This window comes from Cibotium barometz, chromosome 30 (assembly GCF_041138505.1).
Source record: "Cibotium barometz isolate CiBa-2024 chromosome 30, ASM4113850v1, whole genome shotgun sequence".
NCBI lineage: Eukaryota > Viridiplantae > Streptophyta > Polypodiopsida > Cyatheales > Cibotiaceae > Cibotium > Cibotium barometz.
In genome coordinates, this window is record NC_141075.1 from 44,147,556 (window position 1) to 44,170,171 (window position 22,616).

The window sequence follows — 22,616 nt, forward strand, 5'->3', positions numbered from 1 at the left end:
TCACCAGAGGTCTCCCCCGCCGTGCAAACATTGGATTGTGGTGCTTCTGTTTAGAAAAAGCTGATAGACCTATATGCACGGGACTCTACAATGCGGTCTGTCAATCTATTGGGTCAGCTCTTTTCTCTAGAGTTTACAGCAGGGACTTCCATGCAGTCATTTGTGATGAAGGTTAAGGTAATTCATGACCAATTAGTGGCAATGGGTACTGCCCTGACCTCTTCTCAGTTAGCTGCTCTCCTCCTCATCAGGCTTCCTGTAGATTATGACATGGTTTCCCGAGCTTTGCGGGTTCAGATCACAACCCGTTCCCTCGAGTTTGATGATCTGTGTACTCTCCTCTTGGAAGAGGAATCCATCCTAGTTTCTCAGGGGAAATTGAAAGTTTCATCGTCTATTGGACCTGATCAAGCACTCTCGACAGTGCAGAAGAAAGTTCGGAGTCGATGTTACAAGTGTGGGAAGAAAGGCCACCTGTCAAAGGATTGTCAGTCAAAGGACAAAGGCAAAGCCAAGGACAAGGGCAAGTCTTCCAAGAAGGGCAAAGACAAGTCACATGACACTGACACAGACTCGTCTAGTGACAACCCCAGCTCTCCCAAGGCCTTACAGTCTGGAGAGAACATGACTGGTGTCCTGCTCTGATCCTAAGGGCATCCCCCGCGTGTTGTCTTTCAGAAATGGCTTGTGGGCGGGTGAGGGAGCTTTCAAAAGCTCTCTTATATTAAATCTGGAGCATGGGACCCGTGTGTCGGAGTTCCAAGTATAAAGACAGGCAAGTTCACTTGATGGTCCGGATGAGTTCCAGGATCAACCAAGTTTCCTTCATGGTTCGGATGAGTTCCAGAACTATTGGTTAGCAGAGACTATGGACAGGATGTGTTCCATGTTCATTTGTTCCATCATATTGGATGTGATGTGTTCACAGTTCTACTTTGAGTTTGGAGCCAAACAGATTTTCTTTTGCTCTCTATAGTGGCATTATGTTCTCTGAAGACAACAAGCTGACATGTGCATTTTCCGAGGTGTACTCAGTACTGGCCATGCTGAGGTGTCCATGGTCGCACCTTCGTCATCAGTTTTTCTTCTGACTTTTTTGCACACTTCAAGATGCAGAGGGGAAGTTAAAATGTTGCATCCTTCCTTTTATGCTGTCGTGGAGCTGTTGGCCTGTTTTCCTACAGCCGACTGCTTCATGTACTAGTATATAAGAGGTGCTCCCTTTATTCATTTATCATATCATTCCTTGCCCTATTTGCTGGCTCTTGTACTCTATAACCTCAAGCTAATAAAGCTCAGTTCTTGCTTGCAATCTTTCTGTCTCTCATGTTCATTGCTTCCACTTGTGCACATTCTTTCAGGCGATAGGGTCGAACGGAAATGGCGGGGCCAAAACTGGGACGGTCACGGAATCGGTTGGAGTAGACACGACGACGGAGGCGAGGTCTCAAAATACACGGATTTCTGTCAAATGCCACGGAAGTCGGGGGCCGCCTCTTGTCGTGCGAGCGCCGCTCCTGGGCGGGGTGGTGGTGGTGGAGCCCTATCCACTATCGCTGCCCGATGTGGTGGCCAAAGAGGGCGGTGGAGCGCCAGTCGAGCGGAGCAGAGGCGGCAAGGAGCAGGACCGGAAAGCCGGCGACGATAGACGGGGATCGTGCAGTGTCGGAAATTCGCAGGCGGCGACGGACGGAAAGCATGAACCGACGGAAGCGCACAGCGCCGACGGAAACCCACAGTGGATGCCAGTAGTGGAAAAGGGAACCCCAACCTGGCTCTGATACCATTGTTAGGGTTAGGGTTTGCACAGAAACAGAGACGCACAAAGTTCAACAGCAAGCACAAAGAGAGTAAGAGAGATGGTGATTGATGCTCACAAAAGAGGATGCATAGAATGTGTGGAGCAAGGGAGTTGACTCCACAATATCATAATACAATAAGTGTGGTGTCCTTTCACACCTAATATCGAAGGGGAAAAACCCAAAGGGAGAAAAGTGCCCTTGGTTAGCCTATGTTCACATGTGGCACTACTCATAGCATATGTGACATAACTCATAGCATATATGCCAATAAACCCAACTCAGGTTCTAGCGATGCAAACTAAAGAAAAAAAAAACATGCTGAAATTTGAAAAACAGCAGTAAACAATAAAAATAGCAGTGTGGCCGAACTCATACCTCTTTTATCTCTACCTACCAACTTGCTCACTCTCCAAGGCATGCTCTGATACCGCTGTCAAATCCCCAAGGATCTCCTCGTAAAGCAATCCTAAAACAAGACCCAAAACTTGCAAAACAAAGCCATAAACTGTGAAGGGGGTGCAGACCTGACTCACCACCCAACCATGACAGACGTGGGCAAAACCCACAATACTTGGTTGTCCCCACCGATCCACGAGCTGAGCTAACTAGCAAGACGCACTGACCAATCTGTACCCCGTGACGTTCCATACTGCCACGGAGCTACCCTCGCGGGCCTCGAGACTGCTGCCGGTCTCGCATGGACTCGCGAGACTCTGACTAATTGACTGACCTTGGCCACCTTTTAATAGGCTCTTGGCTGGTCACCCGGCATCCACACTTGGGCGTTCGCCCATCAGTCCATCCCTAGCCCAGCTCGCCAATCAGCCTGCCTAGCTCCAAGCTACCCCAAGCTATCCCAAGCCTCGAAGCTAGTCTTGTGTGTGTGGCTGCACATGGTAGATACACTTTGTGCAGCCGTACCTATACCTGGTGTGATTAACCCGATTGTACCTATTGTATTGAACATGGATGCACCTGCTGCACCTACTGTAACTGGCTGTACCTGCTGAACCCATACCTGCTGTACCCACAGCGTTTGGGTGCACTTGCTGCCGGAATCTGTAACAACTGCTGTACAGCTCTCCTGTTGTGACAGTACCTGCAGCTGCCTGTGTACTTGCAGTTGTACACATCTGTACTTGCTGAACTTGCTGCATACCTGTTGTACTGGCTGAACCTATCGTATCCACTACAGTACTTGCTCCTACCGACAGCCCCTAGTACCTAATCTTCTACAAGTACCTGTTCGTGTACTTGTCATAGTGTGAGTACCTGTTCGTGTACTTGTGCTGCTAGGATCTACACCACAGCCTCTGTGAGTGAGTGAGCTAGGCTCTAGCATGAGAGCGCTTGTTTGTGCGTGGCCTTGGAACGACAGTTTCACGTTCACTCCACTCCCGGTGTATGAGGTTGGTGGTCTGGTCACTTTGACTGTTTCGATGAGTCCTGCATCAATATTCTACTCTGACACACTCTTGTTTGGGTAACATGTATTCATTATTTGCATTGCATGGAATATCTGGCTGGAAAGCCCTTGGAACTCTGTACACAGATTAAATACTTGAATAATATACAGCAATATTGTGGGGGAGGGGGTTCAGCCCGTTCGCGGCCCCAGTGGTTGTGTACTGTAGAGTCCCTATCTTTGAAGTATTATCTTGAGTAGTGTTGTGTACATTAAGCTATCTGTTGGACTGTTGCTAGTTCATATTTAAGTGTTGACGAGTTTGTTGGCTTGAGACGGTGCCCAAGAACATTCACACCTAACCGGTGTTATTACAATAGGCAGCGGTATTCCTTCGGACTTTGTATCTTTACCCCTTAGAGGGTGGATGCTTGGTTCTGAGGCGTCAACTAACTCTCTTGGGTGGCATCCTCTATCCTTACTCCTCTATGGCTTTGGGGCTGCTGTGAAGAGGGTCTCAAAGGGCATACATGAAAGGTGTTCTTGGTTAGCGTAGGTTTGTTTAGTTGCCCCAAGTTGTTTGTCCCCTTGATCTCGCTTTTGTTACCCTTTGCATTTTGAAAGAAAGAGGTAACGAGTGTCTTTTACTGATGAATGGTCTCTCTCAAAGTCATCAAACTGTGTGGAAGCCACTTTATCTTGAGAAGAAAGAGGGCGTGCATTGCTAATCAGGATACTGAATAAATTGCGATATATTGGGCCCCAACTCGGTTAATGCAGCCACTTGGCATCCATCGGCACCTTTAGATCTCCTGCCTTATATTTAGTGCATCAATTTAGTAGGCCACTTTGAAGCTCACAGCTTCAAGCTGCATGTACTAACATTTGTAATGAAAGTTGTGTACAACTAGGCAGGATTGTCTGGTGGAAACCTTTAATCAAAATTTTGTGTGTGTTTGGGTCCTCTTTTTACAATCAGTTTGCGGCTGCTGGTGATCTTCATTGGAGCTCTTTACTGCAAGCAAATTTTGCAGCTGTTCCTCAGAGCATACCAATCATTGCCTTGTCATTTGTATATCAGGTAAGAGTTCATCATAGCAGACTAGGAACTTTTCTTTCCACTTAATACATGTTATTGCTGGTGATGCATGTATGCATTTGGTTTTCATCAGTGCACAAATGCATGAGAGTTAAAAAATGTACACTGTCTTGCCTTCCGTGCTTCCGCTGTTCCTTTTACACGCTTGTGTTGGAAATAAGTGCACACTAGGTGTACTATTTCTCTAGTCTAGTTTCAGTTCAGTCTTTGTGTCTTGAGTCTAGTGCCATGTGGCACCTCTACATTTATCCCATAAGTGAGTCTACTCAATCTTGTACTTCTCACCTATAAATTGTAGGTGTCACATCAATGAATGTATCAATCTTGTGTCTTGTCTACACTCATCTCAAGGTAACTCTTTGTCTTTCATTTGTTCTTGTTTCATTTCTAGTTTTGCTCTTGCTTTCATATTTTCTACATGGTATCAAAGCAGGCTGCTCCTGCCCTGTATTGCCCGCCATAGCTTCAGGCCACCATCTCCCTAGCTGCGCTCAGCTTGTAGGACCAGCCTATTCACATTCTGCACAGGCTGCGCCGGCCTGAACCTTCTGTCCGCCAGTTTTTTTGCTGTCCGTGCGCCGGCCTGTTTTCCAATAGCTGCTGCGTACTCCTCTCGTTTTCGTGAAGCTGCTACTGCTCTCTCGCTTGGAGCTGCTGCTGTTGCTGCCCGCCGTACTGTTGCAGCTCTCCTTTGGCTGCCTTCTTCATCGACTCAAGGGTGCGCATCATCTCAAGGCAGCTGCAGATCGACTTTCCTCCTAACGAGCTATTTGCTGCATTCAGTTCTGCCATCGCTTCCTCTTGAAGAGTCTACAAGGTACTGTGCATTGTCTCCTTCAGTTTGCTGGTCAGTCCTTTTCTTATCCTCATATCTGCAAACTGCTAGTTCCTCATGCTTCGATGGGCTGTCAAATGCTATGGCCTTGACAAGTGGTGAGAGAGCCGGCTTCTAAAAACAGTTTGGATCTCTTCTTTCATTCATTTCTACAATCTTGTAAGGGAATAGACACTGCCCTTGCATTTTAGCAAGAGGTAAGACCTTCCCACATGGCCTCTTCTACTCATTCTCTCATGTCTATCGACAAATTCAATGGGTCCAACTTTCATACTTGGCAAATCAAAATCAAGTGCCATCTTATGAAAGAAAGTCTTTGGGACGTTGTTCACCATGCTGCTCCCGAAGATTTCGACATTGAGCAAGTTATCACTTATGCTCCCACTGCCAAGAATGACAAAGCCTATGCTATCATCTTGCTCGGTCTTGGAGATGATTACATTGGATACCCTTTTTGGACCCCGCTCTAAAAATTCTAAGATTGCACTTATGATCTCATTCTTTGATCTATATATGCAGGAGGGAGCTACTATAGCCTCTCATGTCAATTATTTTCGCAGTCTTATGGTTCAGCTTGCATCAGTGAAGTCCCCCATCTCCGAAGATATTGCTATTGCTGTGCTTCTCAAAAGCTTACCTGACACCTATGCTACTCTTGTCACTACCTTCAAGTATCACAATAATCCTACTCTTGAAGGTATCATCAATGCTCTCCAAGAAGAGGAAAGAACAAAACAACAAAAGGTAACTGACACTGCATTTTTAGCAAAGAAAGGAGGTTCTAAGGTAAGAAAGCCTTGCACCCATTGTGGAAAAACTAATCATATGGAGAAGGACTGCTTCAAGGCTCATCCATGCACCATTTGTGGCCGTGATAATCACCGGGAGAAGGACTGCTACTCTAAAACCTCTACATCAGCCCCTGCATCTACCTCAAGGCTCAGCCCATGTTGCTGCAGCATCTACATCAGCAGATCTTGCTGTTCATTCCTCACATGATGAGAAATGGGCTTTCTGATTACTTCACCTTTCTTGTCTACCACTTTGACCACCGATGATGTAGGTCAAGGGGTTCTAGTGTCTTACTCATTATGCTTTTTGACCTCTTTCTTGTCCCTACCCAAGAGGCAGAGATTGCCCTTGAGGAGGGGATGTCTTCAAGGTCTATCTGTTTGTCTACAGTCAGTCTTCTGTCTATCTAGTCTTGTCTGTCTGTCTATCTGTTGTCTGTCTATCTGTCTATCAATCTGACTGTGTCTTGTTTTAGATCCATCTTGTCCCTATCCTTGTGGACCCATATGAGGATATCACTTGAGGAGGGGTGTCTCAGGATCTTTTGTCTCTCATGTCTTGTCTCTCAGTCTATCAATCTTTATGTCTGTCTTCTAGTCTTGTCCATCTTGTCTTCTAGCTTGTCTCTCAATCCTTGTCTTGTCTCTCTGTCTTGGTCTTATCTTTTGTCATGTTATAGTCTTGTCTTTTTGTCTTCCTCCTAGTGTCCACTTAAGGAGGGTGTTGGAAATAAGTGCACACTAGGTGTACTATTTCTCTAGTCTAGTTTCAGTTCAGTCTTTGTGTCTTGAGTCTAGTGCCATGTGGCACCTCTACATTTATCCCATAAGTGAGTCTACTCAATCTTGTACTTCTCACCTATAAATTGTAGGTGTCACATCAATGAATGTATCAATCTTGTGTCTTGTCTACACTCATCTCAAGGTAACTCTTTGTCTTTCATTTGTTCTTGTTTCATTTCTAGTTTTGCTCTTGCTTTCATATTTTCTACAGTTTGCTCCTCAAGGCCTCTGCCTGCCTCATCTACTCTGTTGCTGCTTCAAACGCCCATGTCAAATGTTGCCACTTGCTAACACTCGCCCCCTCTTTGTTGTAGCCCGGGCTTTTCCAGTGCCCTCACCTCACATAAACAAAGCAAAGCATAGTGAGGATGGGTGAAGCTAATGTGCATGAGTGCATATAACAATTTTAGAACTGTTGCATGAAATAGTGAGGATGTGTGAAGCTGATGTGCATGAGTGCATATAACAATTTTAGAACTGTTGCATATTTACATTCCAAGCATTTTCTATGACATCAGCTATTTTGTTAGCAGATATTGCTACAGCAGTGTATTAATCAGTCTTTTGATTGGGAAATCATAATATTCTTCTCATTATTTTCTCTACATGTTCAGAATGTCGTACCTGTTGTATGCACAAGTCTTGAGGGGGACCTGAGAAGGATAAGGCAAGTACCTAGATTTTGTCGAAGGACCTTTTGAATGGAGTGCACGTTTCTAGGTGTGTGTGCATGTGTATGTGTGTGTGTGTTTGTGTGTGTGTGTGTGTGTGTGTGTGTGTGTGTGTGTGTATGTGTGTGTGTGTGTGTGTGAGAGAGAGAGAGAGAGAGAGAGATTTAACATCTACTAAAGACCCAATGGGCCTATGAGACCAAAGTGATCATCATGGAATGGAAAATAAAATAGAAATAGAACAAAACTATCTCACTGGAGTGACACAAAACTGTCCATGGAAATCTCATCATGGAATAAGTGGAGCCAACGTCCAGGGGGCCGAGGGCGTTGGGCACGCTGGAATGTGGAGGCCCGGTCGGAGATAACTCCTCTCAGGTGAGGTGGGTCCAGAGCAGCCCGAGGTGGGTCCATGGGATCAACTGTATGGGTGTCCTCCTGGGTCCGGAAGAAGTTGGTGATGGTTGGATGGTGAGGGAGGGGTCGGGGTAGCTGGGGCCAAAGCTCTTTCAAGAACGTGTTCCTGTGGGAAGAGCCCTAAGCAAAGTCAATGATCTTGGAGGCGGCCAAATCCCTCGTGAAACAGATATTGAAACCTCCCACAGATCTCATAGTATAGTGGGCAGCGACATATGTAATGCTCCTCTGTCTCAACCTATGTGTGGCATAATCGGAGATCCTCTCCTCCCTGGGTCTCCGTATGAGCTCCCCGGCACTGAAGACGGGCTCAGCTCTTCCTATCTCCACTCTGAGGCGGTGGGATGAAGCCCGTATCTGGCCACTCGCAATGCGCATGGCATGGGACATGTGAACACTCAGGTAGCTTGGCTGTTGGATGAATCCATCCTTAGTGAGCTTGAGGAAGTGATCTCTGTAGAAGTGCATCCTCCGTGGGAGCTCCGAAGGTGTGATCCATGTGGAGTGGGTGTAGAGGTTGAGAAGATTTTACTGGATAATCTGGTTGCTGTCCTCACGAGAGAGCCCGAGAAAAGGGAGTCCAAATGGTACAGAAGGGGTGGGAGGGGGTCCATGGGCATGTGGAGCCCATATCCTGAGAACCACATGGAAACTTGGGCATACCATACTCTAGGGTGGACCTCGAGTGCTAGCTTTCTGGAGGACTCCAAGGTAAGCTCGCACGCCTGTGGGGATCCTTGTGACTCATGCTTTGGAGGTGTGTGACTGTCTGGAAGAGTGCATCCACTACCATTGGGGCTGCAACAAACTCTACCGGGATAATCTGGTGTGGGATTGATGGTTTGTTGCGTATCATATGGTCCATCTGGGCTTGAAGGTGGTCCATGCGGAGTCCATATCCTAAGAACCACGTGGAAACTTGGGCATACCATACTCTAGGGTGGCCCTCATACGGGAGAGCATCATGACCTAGGGCCTCTCAACTCGTTGCCAATCCTCATTGGATAAATTTGGCCCTAGAAGGGCTCCATACGTCAAGGTTGGTGTGACGAGGGTGTCAAAAAGCCAACCCTTTCGTCTTGGGCTCTTGGAAATGTGCCTGGAAGCATTGGTGCTTAAGTAAGCTCAAGGTTGCATATCCCCGTGTCACTTGCTGCGGAAGCATGGTGAAGCGTGAGCCATTGAAAGTGACACCAAGGTAGACATTGGATGAGACAATCCCCTATGTATGTGAAGCCCAATTTGGATGTGAAGGGGCTGGAGGTATTGTAGACCATTACCATGGTTTTACCAAGGTTAACATTGAGGACCCGCTAAGTGCAAAAGTCGTGTAAGGCATCCAAATGTCTTTGAAGCCCTCAGCTGAATCTGAAAGGAGGACGATGTCATATGCATAAAGTAGTAGGGGGATCAATATTCGTGCCAGTGTGGAGCCCTGCCTAACCTGTCAATGTAGATGCCAAAAAGAGTGGGTGATAGAGGGCAGCCTTGTTTCACCCCAATAGTGCTGGAAATCTCTTGCGATGTACCTCCTGGGGCTCTCACTCGGCCAGTGAGGACAGACTCATAGAGGGCGATGATGCTCCAAACCATGGTAGATGGGACTCCAATCTCGTGTAGACGCTGTAGCAGGCGGGCTCGGGGTACAATATCAAAAAGCTTTGCAAGAATCCACAAAGCAGTAGTAAATCCTCTAATGTTGTGCTCTACTCTCCTCGACGATGGCACAAAGGGTGAAGATGTGGTCAAGGGTAGAGTAGCTGTTCGGAAAGCCTGCTTGTCGTGAGGCGTATTCCTATCTCTCTGCAAATGAACTGAGCTCTTCCTCTAGCACCGATCCATGGAGTTTGGTCAATGTGTGGCCGGTCATGATTGTCGTGTAATTATTAGGATCAAGTGGATCTCTAATTTTGAGGATGGGGGTGATGGGGTTAGCGGACCAAGAGGGTGGAAATCCTTCACAAAGGGTTGTATGGAACATATAGGCTCGTAGGGGCACTAGGGTATCATGTGCATGTGAGATGTACTCGGCAGTGAGTCCCTTGTGATTCTAGGCCCGCCCATTACGTAGTCTATGGATGCATCGCCTTAAGAACCATGCCCTTTGTGAAGAAGGTGGAGGTGGTGGGGCGGGGAATCTGGTGGTGGGGGTAGAGGTGGCTGATGGGGGATATGATAGAGGGAGCGTGCATAGGAGTGCCATGTGTCCAGGAAGGTGATAGGTGTGGCGGGGTGATGTTCTTGGAGTTTCCTCCAGGCCTCTTTGTAGTTTGACTCTAAGAAGAGTCGTTATAATTCATCCTCTTTCCGAGTGCAGAATCCCGTTTCTTGCCTTGGGTGAGGTGTTGAGAAATCGGTTGCGCTTGGTGCTTCATGATTTTGCCCAATCCGTACCTACACTGAGAGAGAGAGAGAAATGAAATGAAATGAAATGAAATGTTATATTAACGTCTTCAAAAGGCCATAATGACCTATGAGACCAAAAGTTACATCATGGTGGATCTGATACAATGTCTGGATAAAAAAACCCAGAAAATGAAAAATAAAGATGATACTACTGGCACCTAGAAAATGAAACTGGAACTGGAATATAGTGAGGGGAGGGTACGCTATGGAGGTGAGTGGAATATAGTGAGGGGATACAATATCATGTGGGACGGAGGGGTACACTATGGAGGTGCCTCCATCTCATAATATGTGCCGCATCGGACACTGAGAGAGAGAGAGAGAGAGAGAGATTAAGCGTCTACTAAAGACCCAATGGGCCTATGAGAGAGAGAGAGAGAGAGAGAGAGAGAGAGAGAGAGAGAGAGAAAGATTTTATTGACGTCTTCCAAAAGACCGAACTTGGCCTATGAGACAAATCGGAGTACCTGTATGGGGTATCCTCTGTCATCCCAACAAAATGAAAAAGTACTGAATAAAAAAAAGCTGAATCTGGGTGTGCAGGGGATGGAGCTCTACTACTAGGAGAATGCAAAGCTATATGCATGGAGTATACAATCATGATATGCAACCTAGCTAGCTCCATCCTGTACCATACTGGGGGTATAAAATGGTATACATCAGTGAAGGGGGTGTCCACAGCTCCCTGAAGAACATGCCTGGGTGTGCTCTGAAGCGAGCCAGTCGCTCCGCACCCTCTCTGTGAAACTGAGCTTTGATCTCTGTCATCTCTCTCTGGTATAGGCGTGGTGTCCGAAAGCCAGGTGTCCTCTGTCTCCTGCGGGCTCTAAGTGTCTCTGCTCTCTGGAGAGTAATTCCCTGCCGTGTAGGGGCTAGGAGGGGGATGGATCTCTGAAAAAATGTAGTAATCTGTGTCTGTCGCCCCCCCTCTGGAGCTGTCTGAGCCTGTAATAATGTCTCTCTGTGGCGCTGTATGTCTAGAATGTATCTCCCCAGTATGCGCTGGTCTGCTGCCTCAAAGATCTGGCGTAGGGAATGTGGCTCTCTGAATAAAATGGGATATCTCTCTCTGATGGCTGTATATGCTCTGCATCTGCATACATAATGCTCCTCACTCTCCACCTCCTCTCTGCACAATCTGCATACCCTCTCCTCTCGGGGGATCCGTGCTGCTCTGCGAGTCTCAATCTCCAATCGGTGTGATGAAACTCTGAGCTGACCAATAGCCACTCGGGAGCCGTGTGGTAAAAAACCCTCCATGTATCTAGGCCTCTCTATAAATCCATCATCAGTGATACTCATGAAGTGATCTCTGTAGTATAGCATCTTCGGTGGAAGAGGCTGTGTATGTCTCTCGTGTATAGAGCTGCCATAGATCCTGTCTCAATACTCTGTTCCTCTCACTATGAGAGAGACGGATATGTGGTGCATCCTTGTCATACTGGAATGGTGGTAGATGATCCATGTCTAGGCCATGCTGTGAGAACCAATGTGTGACCTGTGCATACCATGATCCTCTGTCTCCTGCCTCAGCCAGCTGTCTAGATGCCTCAAAAGCTCTGTATGACAATCTGTCCTGTGGCATCTCTCTGAATCTGTCTAGCAGGCATACAGTCTGAAATATGGCCTCTACCATCATAGGAGGCACAGCAAACTCTGCTCGGATAATGTCATGAGGCACTGATGGTTTGCTGCGTATCATGCGTGCCATCATGAGGGCATGTGGTCTCTCTATCTGTGTCCACCAATGGGTAGCAAGGCCTGGCGCCCATACCGCTGCTCCATACATCAATGCCGGTGTGACTAATGTGTCAAATAGCCACCCCTTCGTCCGGGGCTCCTGAAAATGCGCCTGGTGGCACTGTCTCTCGAGCATAGCCAATGCTGCATATCCTTGTGTCAATCTAGCTCTGGCTGCTGAACCCATGGTGAAGCGTGTGGCTGCTGCAGAGAAGGTAACCCCTAGGTACACGTATGATGTCACCACCTCCACTTGGCATCCTGCGAGAGTGAATGTCAGCTGACTCCTGCCCTGTCTCGATGTATGAAAGACCATAACCTTGGTTTTCCCAAGGTTCACAGTAAGACCCCTCTGTGTGCAGAAATCATCGAGTGCATGTAGATGCTGCTGTAGACCACCTGGAGACTCAGACACTAATACAATATCATCAGCATAGAGCATAATATGTACTGAGGTACCTGCTAAATCAACTCCATCTCCGCCTCCCCGTGTAATGAAGTCAGCCACCTCATCAATGTATAACCCAAATAGCGTGGGGGAAAGTGGGCATCCTTGCTTCACACCAATGGTGCTAGCAATAATCTCGGACATACCTCCTGGACATCTGACTCGCCCAAAAACCTGCTCATATAATGCATAGATGCCCCATGTCATATCTGCTGGTATACCAAGAGACTGCAAGCGCTGAAAGAGCCTCTCTCGTGGTACTGTGTCAAATGCCTTGCGGAAATCCACAAAGCAGCAATAGAGCTTTCTCTTCCTCACTCTGGCCTGATCAATCATACATCTCAAAGTGAATACATGGTCAGTGGTAGAGAAAGCTCTCCTGAAGCCTGCCTGCCCTGATGAGCGTAAACCTGCTCGCTCGGCATATAAGCTTAGCTCTTGCTCCAGCACTGCACCATAGAGTTTGGCCAGCACGTGGCCAACCATAACCGTCCTGTAGTTGCTCGGATCGAGCATATCCCCTGTTTTGTGAATCGGCACAATGGTGTGCATCGTCCACTCCGCAGGCAAACCCTCTGCTAGTGCCCTGTTAAACAGGTGTGCAAGAAAAGGAGCTAAAGAATCTACTGCATATATGAGATGCTCACCCTGCAGGCCCATATGGTCGGCGGCCCATCCATGCTGTAGGCGGCGGATAGCTTCCTGTACCATCGAGTGGGTAAAGAAGCTAGCTGTGGTAGGTCGAGGCTCCTGTGGCTGAGGTATAGGTGGCTGCTGTGGGGCATGGTATAGGCCCTCTGCATATGTGTGCCATGTCTGTGGGTCTGCAATAGGTGTCGGGATCCGTGGCTCTCTGAAGTGCCGCCATGGGACAGGGCTATCTCTACTCATGAAGAAATGAAAGATCTCTAGCTCCTGTATCTCTGCGAAGCCAGCCTTTTGCGGCGAGTAAGTCTCCTCATCTCTCTCCTCGACTCCTGCTCTGTGATGGCTCCCAAGGCTCTCTGTATGCGGAGCCGTGAGTATAGGGCTCTGCACTCGTCATCATACCATCTGTTCTGGGGCATAGTCCCAGGTCTCGCAGGCTCTCCTGAGTGTACACGATGTGGGAAGCTCTGTAATGCAGCCGTGTGTAGGAGTGATGCCAGCTGGGCTGTAATGGTATCCATAGGTGCCAGGGGATCCATGAGTAGGAGCCCATCCTCTACTCTGCCAGTGTATATGTCTGCCATGTCATGTGTGAAGTAGATGGTAGTGTGTGGCGTCGGTATGTGGGGGGCTGGTGATACTGGTAATCCGGCTAGTGAAAATGCCAAGTATGTATGATCTGCCCCAATAGGACGAGGTGGAATGGAGAATGAGGTGACAAGCTGTGATGCCTCCAAAGACCCCATAATGTAGTCTACCACTGTGCCTCCGGTCCGTGTATGACCCCCATGTGGGAAGCATGTCAGCCCTCCTGATCCCGGCCACTGTAGCATCCCGTTATAAATAACGAGACGATGCCTGGCTCCCAACTCTAGTAAGTGGTCCCCATAATGTCCTCTGTCTGGTCCAGTATCCTCTGATGCCCGACTAGCCCCTATCTCCTCTGGATCCACAGGGTGGAGGATCTCCATGTCATCATAGTCGTACACCTCACACTGTCTGCTCTGTGTGTGGGCATTGAAGTCGCCCGTTAGAAATACTTCCCCTAGTGTAGAATAATGCATAATCTCCTCTGACAGACAAGTGTATGGCGAGGCTCCTGTCTCCTCCTCCTGTGGCATGTCCTCTGTAATGACATAGGAGGATCCTGATGCAGAAAAGTAACATAAAGCTATGTATATAACCCTGTCCTGTGAGAGCTGTAAGCTGATCCACATGTATCTGGCCTCTGGATCCTGTGCTACCACTCTCAGTCTCCCCTGTAGCTCCCGTCTGAATAAGACTGCTACTCCCCCCGACCCTCTCGAGGTACCCTGGTGTGTGGTCCTCCTGTATGCTGACTCCCACTGGAATCCCTCTACTCGAGGTAGCCCTCTCTCTGGGCTCTGATGTGTGTCTGTCAGAAGTATGATGTCTCTCCCCACCATAACATGCTCCAGTCGTCCAGGCTGCACCCATAGTGAACCATTACAGTTCCATACTGCCATGTGTATCTCTGTCAGTGGCCTGGTCTGTGTCCCATAGGCCCCAAATCGCTAATCCATGGGCCAGCCATCAATGATGGCCAAAGTGGGCATATGAGACAAAAAATAATACAACTGTGTTCTTCCGGTCATCAGAAGAAAAGAAAGAAAAGAAAAAGTGTGCATGTTCTGGATACAACTGTGAATCATCATGGATCAGTGGAGCCCATATACAAACAATATAAGGGGGGGTGGGGATGTGGATGGAGTGCTAAGGCAAGATGCATCTCTATATGCTGAAGGGGTAGTACAAGCATGCTATGCATATCTATGTCTAACTCCATCCAGTGCCATAATAGGGATATAAGATATCATACATCGCCAATGCTGAGGCTGTGAATGGCATGAACATGTACCTTGAGTCTGAATGAAAGCGAGCTAGCCTCTCCTGTGTCTCCATCTGGTGTCTCATTCAGATAGCTGCTATCTCTCGGTGACGGAGTCGGGGTGCTCCATGTCCAGTCTGTCTAGGTCTCCTCCTGGCTCTCAATTCCTCTGCTCTCTGTGCGGTCACCCCACGTGGTACATCAGCTGGCACTGGCATAGCTCTCTGGAAGAAATCTATGAGCTGGGACTGTCTCCCACCCCTAGTGGGAGCGGGTGTTTGGAGGAGTCTCTCTCGAGAACTATGAAGCTCTAGTAGTATTAATGTCTACAAAAGGCCAAAATGACCTATGAGACCAAAAGGTTACATCATATCCATGAAATACATCATCATGGGTACTAAAAATAAAAATCAAAGAAAGTAATAAGCAGATTTGATCCCAAAACAAAAAGTGTCCAGCTCTCATATCACCCTAAGATATCCCGCATAGGACGCTCCAACGTGATACCCAATGTAGTAAAGCTGGGCCGGCGGGAGAAAGTCGTATGGTGGTGGGAGATGATGGCTCTGATCCTCTTGTAGTGATGCGGGCGTGGGCGAGGACCATGAGGTCGAGGGCGCCGGGCTCTGCATAGCTCAATGGCTTTGTCTAGTGTCACTCCTCTCAGCCGAGCTCCTGCATCAGCTTGAAGATTGGGCGCCGGGCTCTGCATAGCTCAATGGCTCTGTCTAGTGTCACTCCTCTTAGTCAAGTTCCTGCATCAGCTTGAATATTGGGTGTAGCGGGTGAATCTGCCCTCGTCACTCTAGTCTGGAAGAAGTTGGTGAGAGCTCTCTAAATTGGTCCTTTGACGGGTGCTGCTGGTCTAGGCCACAAAAGGGACTCCGTGTGTCTGCAAAGCTCCGGGGGGAAAAGTCCCAAGCATCTCTGGTTTAGGAAATCCATGATTTTGGAAAGTGGTCCAAATCCATCTCGGAAGAGGCAATTGAAACTCCCCCTAATCTCATAGTATACTGGGCATCTCTATACATAGTGGGCCTGTGTCTCAACCTCTGTGTGACAAAGTTGACATATCCTGTCCTCTGGTGCAGCTGCTCTCAGCCCATATTTGGCTGTCTCACTCTCAACTGATGGGATGAGATGCGGATTTGTCCAATCGCACATCGCACCCCAAATGATAGATGTGTGCCCATGTAGTGCGGGCGTGTGATGAGGCCATCTTCTGTCAGGCGAAGAAAATGGTCCCTGAAAAAGGCCATCTTCATCCCGGAGAGAGAGAGAGAGAGAGAGAGAGAGAGAGAGAGAGAGAGAGAGAGAGAGAGAGAGAGAGAGAGAGAGAGAGAGAGAGAGAGAAATGAAATGAAATGAAATGATATATTAACGTCTTCAAAAGGCCAAAATGACCTATGAGACCAAAAAGGTTACAACAATTGGTGGATCTGATACAATGTCTGTGCAAGAAAAGCTAAAAACAACTAACTGAAACTGAAATAACTGTGAGGAAAAGTACGGTACTAGGAGCTCCTAATGGAGGGAGAGAGAGCGAGAGAGAGAGAGAGAGAGAGAGAGAGAGAGAGAGAGACTAACGTCTATGGAAGACCCCAAGCCTATGAGACCAAAAGTAATACAAAGGTACCATGGATATACTGAGCCATGGAAAACTGAAAGGAAAAGTAAAATGAAAACATATGACAGTACATATGATCAACAGATGATCTTGTGTAGAGTGAGATATGCTGTGATCAGCTAATGACGATACCCGCCTCGGCCAGAATCAATCTAATGGAGTGAATGTCAGGCCTCTGTGATGGGAGTGTGTCATGTCGGTGGAGAACCTCACGAATCCATCTCTGTGTGGTGGAGTGTCCTGATGCTTTGGGTCGGGGATGTCTGGCTCGCAGAATGGAGCAAGCTCTCTTGCTAAGAACTCCTTTGGGGCGTGGACCTGGAGAATGGGTACGGGTGGTGGGCTCTGATGTCGTAGTAGAGGAACTGTTGTGGGCAGTGGATTCCGATGTGGATGTGTGTACCACAAAGAAATCTGTAATGGCTCTCTGTGAGGTGTCCTATCGGAGCTGTCTCTCTCAGCATGTTGCCTCAACACTACATCCCTGTGTCGTCTGAGCTCCATCAAGTACATGCCCAAGCACCTCTGATCCTCAAACTGTATCACCAGTGTGAGTGGTCCGAATCCCACTCGGAAGAGGCAGTGGAATCTCCCCTGTATCTCATAGTAAGGCGTGCAACTGAACATATAAAGGGCCTCATCCTCTACTGCTCCTGTGGTGCATATTGTGCATGTCCTCTCCTCATGTGGGATATCCTCGGCTCTGCTAGTCTCTGCTCTGAGGCGGTGGGAGGATACCTTGAGCTGGCCGATCGTGATATGCATAGCATGTGACATGTGTATCTGTATGTATCCCGGATCTTAAAGAATCCATCCTCAGAGAGTCTCAAGAAGTGATCTCTGTAGAACTCACTCTTCTTACCAATATCTGACGGAGACACACATGTCTGGTGTATGTGTAGCCTGAGTAGATCTATCCGGATGATCCGGTTGATCTCGTGTTGTGAAAGATCAAGGTAGGGGGAATCCAGGCTATACTGAAACGGGGGGAGACAGTCCATCTGTATGCCATGTGCATGAAACCACTCGACTACCTCAGAGTACCATGCATGTGTCGGTAATGGTGGCAGCCATGTCACTGAGGAGGGAAGTCCAGCTCGTCTCTAGTCGTGGGAGGCGATCTTTGTCAAGCATGTATACATGCTGAATATAAGTGACAGTCTGAAAAAGGGCATCTGTAACCAGTGGGGCCACCCCAAACTTTGCATGTAGAATGTCATGTGGTATAGATGGCTTACTCCTGATCATGTGTGACAACATCATCACCTGTAGCCTCTCTATGCTCCTCCAGTGATCCTTCCCTAGGCCTTGCCCCCAAAAGGTTGCACCATACATAGCCGCTGGTCGTACTAGAGTATGAAAGAGAGAGAGAGAGAGAGAGAGAGAGAGTTTAAACGTCTTCAAAAGACCCAGTGGATCTATGAGACCAAAAGTGATACAGTAGTGTCCATGTAATCTCATCATGGTACAAAAGAAAACAAAGACGAGAGCTATGAGCTGAGAATGCCAAATCAGAGCCATATGATACAAAGTGGGACCATCATCATACAACCTATGGAGCTCAGCCCCCCGTAGGGAGAGGGGGCGGTCAAGGATATCAAGCATGGGGTTAGCTTGTAGGAGGCTTTGTAGATCTGCCGGGCATGGGAAGGTGGCTCTGTGCCTCTCCAAGATCTCCTCAAGCTGGGGCTGATGTCTGTGTTGTTGGCGAGGTCTAGGGAGTCTAGGGTGTCGGGCTTGCTGTAGTGCCGTGGCGGGGTCTAGCGGGGGGTCAGGCACTCAAGAATGTGTGGCTCGATGAGGCTGTGGGTATGTCATCCATAGCTGGTGGGGCATCCTCTCATGGTCGGAAGAAGTGAGTGATGGTCGCTTGGGGCCAGGGTGGGTGTCTCCCATGGGGTCTTGACTCCCTAATCAGTGAGTCTCTGCGGCGGTGAAGCTCTAGTAGGAAGGGGCCTAGGCTCTGATCTGGGTAATCCATGATCCTAGATAAGGGTTTAAACCCCTCTCTGAAGAGACAGTGGAACCTCCCTCGAATCTCATAATATACGATGCATCTGCATATGAAGTGCTCCTCTGACTCGACCTCCTGCTGGCACAGTGTGCATATCCTCTCCTCTCACAAGGTATCTGCATGGCTCTCCCCATCTCTATCCTCAGGCGGTGCGATGACACCCGCAACTGGCCCACTGCAATCCGCATGGCATGTGACATGTATATGTCAAGATATCTACCCCATCCTCTGTAAGCCTCATGAAAGTATCCATGTAGTACTGCCGTTTGTGTGAGAGTGGCTCATGTGATGTGGTCCAGGTATCCTGTATGTATAGTCCCAATAAATCATATTTGATCACCCGATTCTTGTCATCCTGAGAGAGCCTGATGAATGGGGAGTCGAGTCATACTAGAGTGGGGGGAGATGATCCATCCTGAGTCCCTGCCTCATGAATTAGGTGCATACTCGGCTATACCGTGACTCGTGCCCATCTGCTACTAGCTGCTGGGAGGACTGTAGAGCGAGCCTCGGGAGTCTCCAAGGGGGCATGGCATTGATCCTGTGAATGTATGTGACTATCTGGAAGAGTGCCTCTACTACCATGGGTGCTGCAGCAAACTCTGCCAGGATAATATCATGTGGGACCGATGGTTTGCTGCGTATCATACGGGAGAGCATCATGATGTGAGGCCTCTCTATCCTTTCATTTGGCCGTTGTAAGATCAGGTGCCCAGAAGGGTGCTCCATACATCAATGCCGGAGTGACCAAGGTGTCAAATAGCCACATCTTGGTCCTCGGCTCCTGGAAGTGGGCCTGGAAGCACTGTCTCTCCATGAGAGCAAGAGAAGCATACCCTCGCATCAATCTAGCCTCTGCAACATGGCTCATTGAGAAGACCAGTCCTGTAAAAGTGACTCCCAAGTACACATATGAGTATGAAATCTCCACTGGGCTGCCCATGTAGGTGAAACTCAGTCAAGATGTGAGAAAAGGGGATGCGTTGAAGACCATAACCTTGGTTTTCCCAAGGTTTACTGTGAGATCCCGCTATGCACAAAAGTCCTGTAACGTGCAAGATGCCTCTGGAGAGCCTCTGGAGAATCTGCAATAAGCACAATGTCATCAGCATAAAGTAGTATGGAAGCAAGGATGCCTGGTAGTGATACGCCTCCTCCCCCTCCTCTATCAATGAAGGCCAAAGTCTCGTCAATGTAGAGGCCAAAGAGAGTGGGAGACAGTGGGCATCCTTGCTTCACTCCAATGGTACAGGAGAGAGAAAGAAAGGAAGAAAGATATATTAAGTGTCTACTAAAGACCCAATGGGCCTATGAGACCAAAGTGGTACAATAATGTCCATGGCATATCTCATCATGGAATGGAAAATAAAACATAATGAAAACATAAATATAGCTATCTCACTGGGGTGATACAAAATTGTCCATGGAAACTGGTCATAGAATACTAAAAACATAAAAACATGGGAGCAACATCAGCTCCGAGTAGATGGTATAGCACTCTCCAAAATGTCAAGCATGGGGTTGACGAGTATGGCCGAGAGGTCTCCCTCAGCTATGTCACGTGGAAAGGTAGCTCGATGGCGGTGGAGCAGGTTCTGGATCTAGAGCTGATGAGGTGATCGTGGCCGACGGGGGGGTCGAGGGCGTCGGGCACGCTGGAGTGTAGAGGCTCGGTCCGAGGTAACTCCTCTCGGGCGAGGTAGGTCCAGAGCAGCTCGTGGAGGGTCCACAAGATCCACTATGTCGGTGTCCTCCACCTCTTGGGTCCGGAAGAAACTGGTGATGGTTGGCTGCCGAGGGAGGGGGCAGGGTGGCCGGGGCCTGTGTCTCAAGGTGTCCGTGTGTCTGCGGAGCTCAAGCAAGAAGAGGCCCAGGCAACGCTGGTCCTGGAAGTCAATGATCCTGGAGAGTGGACCGAATCCCTCACGAAATAGACAGTGAAACCTCCGGAGAGAGAGAGAGAGAGAGAGAGAGAGAGAGAGAGAGAGAGAGAGAGAGAGAGAGAGAGAAATGAAATGAAATGAAATGAAATGATATATTAACGTCTTCAAAAGGCCAAAATGACCTATGAGACCAAAAAGGTTACAACAATTGGTGGATCTGATACAATGTCTGTGTAAGGAAAGCTAAAAACAATTAAACAACTATGAGACCAAAATGTTACATCATGTCCATGGAATACATCATCATGGTACTGAAAGTAAAATATCCGTAAAAAATAAAAGAGCCTCAAGCTCTCGCATCAGCCAAAAATATCTTGCATAGGGCGTTGCAAGATATTTTTGGCTTTGGTCCTCTTGAGGTGAGCGTGGGAGGCGGCCACTATGTCAGGGGCGTCGGGCTCCGCATAGCTCAATGGCTCTATCTAATGTCACTCCTCTCGGCCGGGCTCGTGCATTAGCTTGGAGGTTGGGGGAGTGGGTGGATTTGCTCTCGGGGCTCTAGTCTGGAGGAAGTCAGTGAGAGCTCTCTCTGCTGGTCCTCAGGCAGGTGCAGCTGATTTGGGCCGCAGTAAGGATTCCCTGTGTCTGTGGAGCTCCAAAAGAAAGAGCCCCAGCATCTTTGGTGTGGAAAATCCATGATTCTAGAGAGAGTAGTGCAAATCCATCTCGGAAGAGGCAGTGGAACCTCCCCCTGATCTCAATAGTATATTGGGCATTTGCATATATAATGAGCCAAGGGTGGCTGCAAGCTGTGTGGTAAGCTCATCGAGTGGGATGTGTGGGTCGAGGTCGGAGATGATGTGGAATATGTGATCAGAGTAGACCGAGGTCTCCCTAGTGAAGTGGTATCTCGGGTGGTGATGGTGTGGTAAGGTAGGTGGATGAGTGGTGTACTGGCATGTGAAGGAGAAGGCTAGGTAGGCATGATCGGCTGCCACACCAATGGGGCGGGGCGAGATGGTGAAGTCTGAAATGAGCGGTATCAAGGAGAGGGATCCCATCAAGTAGTCCACTGTACTGGCTCCATGTCTGAAGGGGTAGCAGGTGAAGGAGCTGGAACCAGGCCACCGGGCTAGGCCGTTGTAAATGACTAGTCCATGAGCCTCACCACCTGCACAGACTACGGGGCGTACTTTCTCAGCCTTCTCCATGTCCCGTGATGCCTGCTTCAGATCCGTGCCCACAATGTCTATCTCCTGATACATGGGATCATCTCTCTCGAAGAGGGGTTCTTGTGCAGTGGCTGTACGGGCATTGAAGTCTCCAGCAAGGAGGATATTCCCTAGGTTTGAGAATCTCATAATATCATCATATAGTGACGGGTATGGGGACTCCCCAAAGATACAACAGCAGCTAAGCCCCAATCCTAACTTGGGTTAGTTCACGTCCCTAGCCCTAACCCGAGTCCTGTGTCGGCATGCAACATACTTCCCTCCTCCTGTTCAATTCATGTCCTCGTGAATGCATAAGGAGACGAGCCTTTGTAAGCGAATCCCCGGATCTGGACATCCATCCATACTGGACATCTATGAGTGTATAGAGGCTCTCCACATCCACCGCCTATGAAGGGCCACTCCTGTATGTCTGGAGGATCTCTTGAATCTGAAGCTGTTGGGTAGACCATCTCCTTGGACCAGTGCTATCATGTCCATGGCTACATGTTATGTGTTGTGTTAACTACATGCTTTTGGTTCACAGATCTGCAGTGATATGGGGAACCTCCATTCCATTGATAATGTTTCTTGTATGGGATGCTGTGATTCTGGGGTCCCTGTCTGGAAACACACAAGCTGAAGATCCATTGTTCGAGTTGCGCTCTGGCAACGGTATCATTGGTGTGAGTATCACTACATTTTTATTTAACTTAAGTCTGAATGCAAGTCTGCTTCATGGCTACTGCCTAGGTCTTCTTAATGGTGCAGTTACTAGGAGACTTAATTGTGCATACATGAAGTGCCTAGGGCATGGTTTCCTTGTAGATGTAATGAGACTCTGCAAGCTGACAGTGGGAGGCCATTTTCCCAGTGTATGTATACAGCCTGTTTTTGCTCAAGTCATCTCAGTGGACAGCCTCTATTCTGGCTCCAGTGTTATGAGCAGAGGATCCTCCCCCGGTCCAATTCCCCGCCCATAAAAAA

General features: G+C 48.3%; 1 protein-coding gene across 6 annotated transcripts in view; it reads left to right on the forward strand.

The window, feature by feature from the left end:
- Nucleotides 1-22,616, forward strand: part of LOC147621533 (uncharacterized) — a 107,634-nt gene that overhangs the window by 84,003 nt on the left and 1,015 nt on the right. For 3 of the 6 annotated variants that reach the window (XM_086824294.1, XM_086824293.1, XM_086824296.1), the window contains 3 exons: nt 4,187-4,288; nt 7,330-7,382; nt 22,177-22,504. In XM_086824294.1, the coding sequence (XP_086680420.1) occupies nt 4,187-4,288; nt 7,330-7,382; nt 22,177-22,504 (483 nt within the window). Of the gene's footprint in view, nt 1-4,186; nt 4,289-7,329; nt 7,383-22,176; nt 22,593-22,616 lie in introns of all 6 variants that reach the window. The other 3 variants (XR_015269847.1, XR_015269846.1, XM_086824295.1) reach the window with 3 other exon arrangements.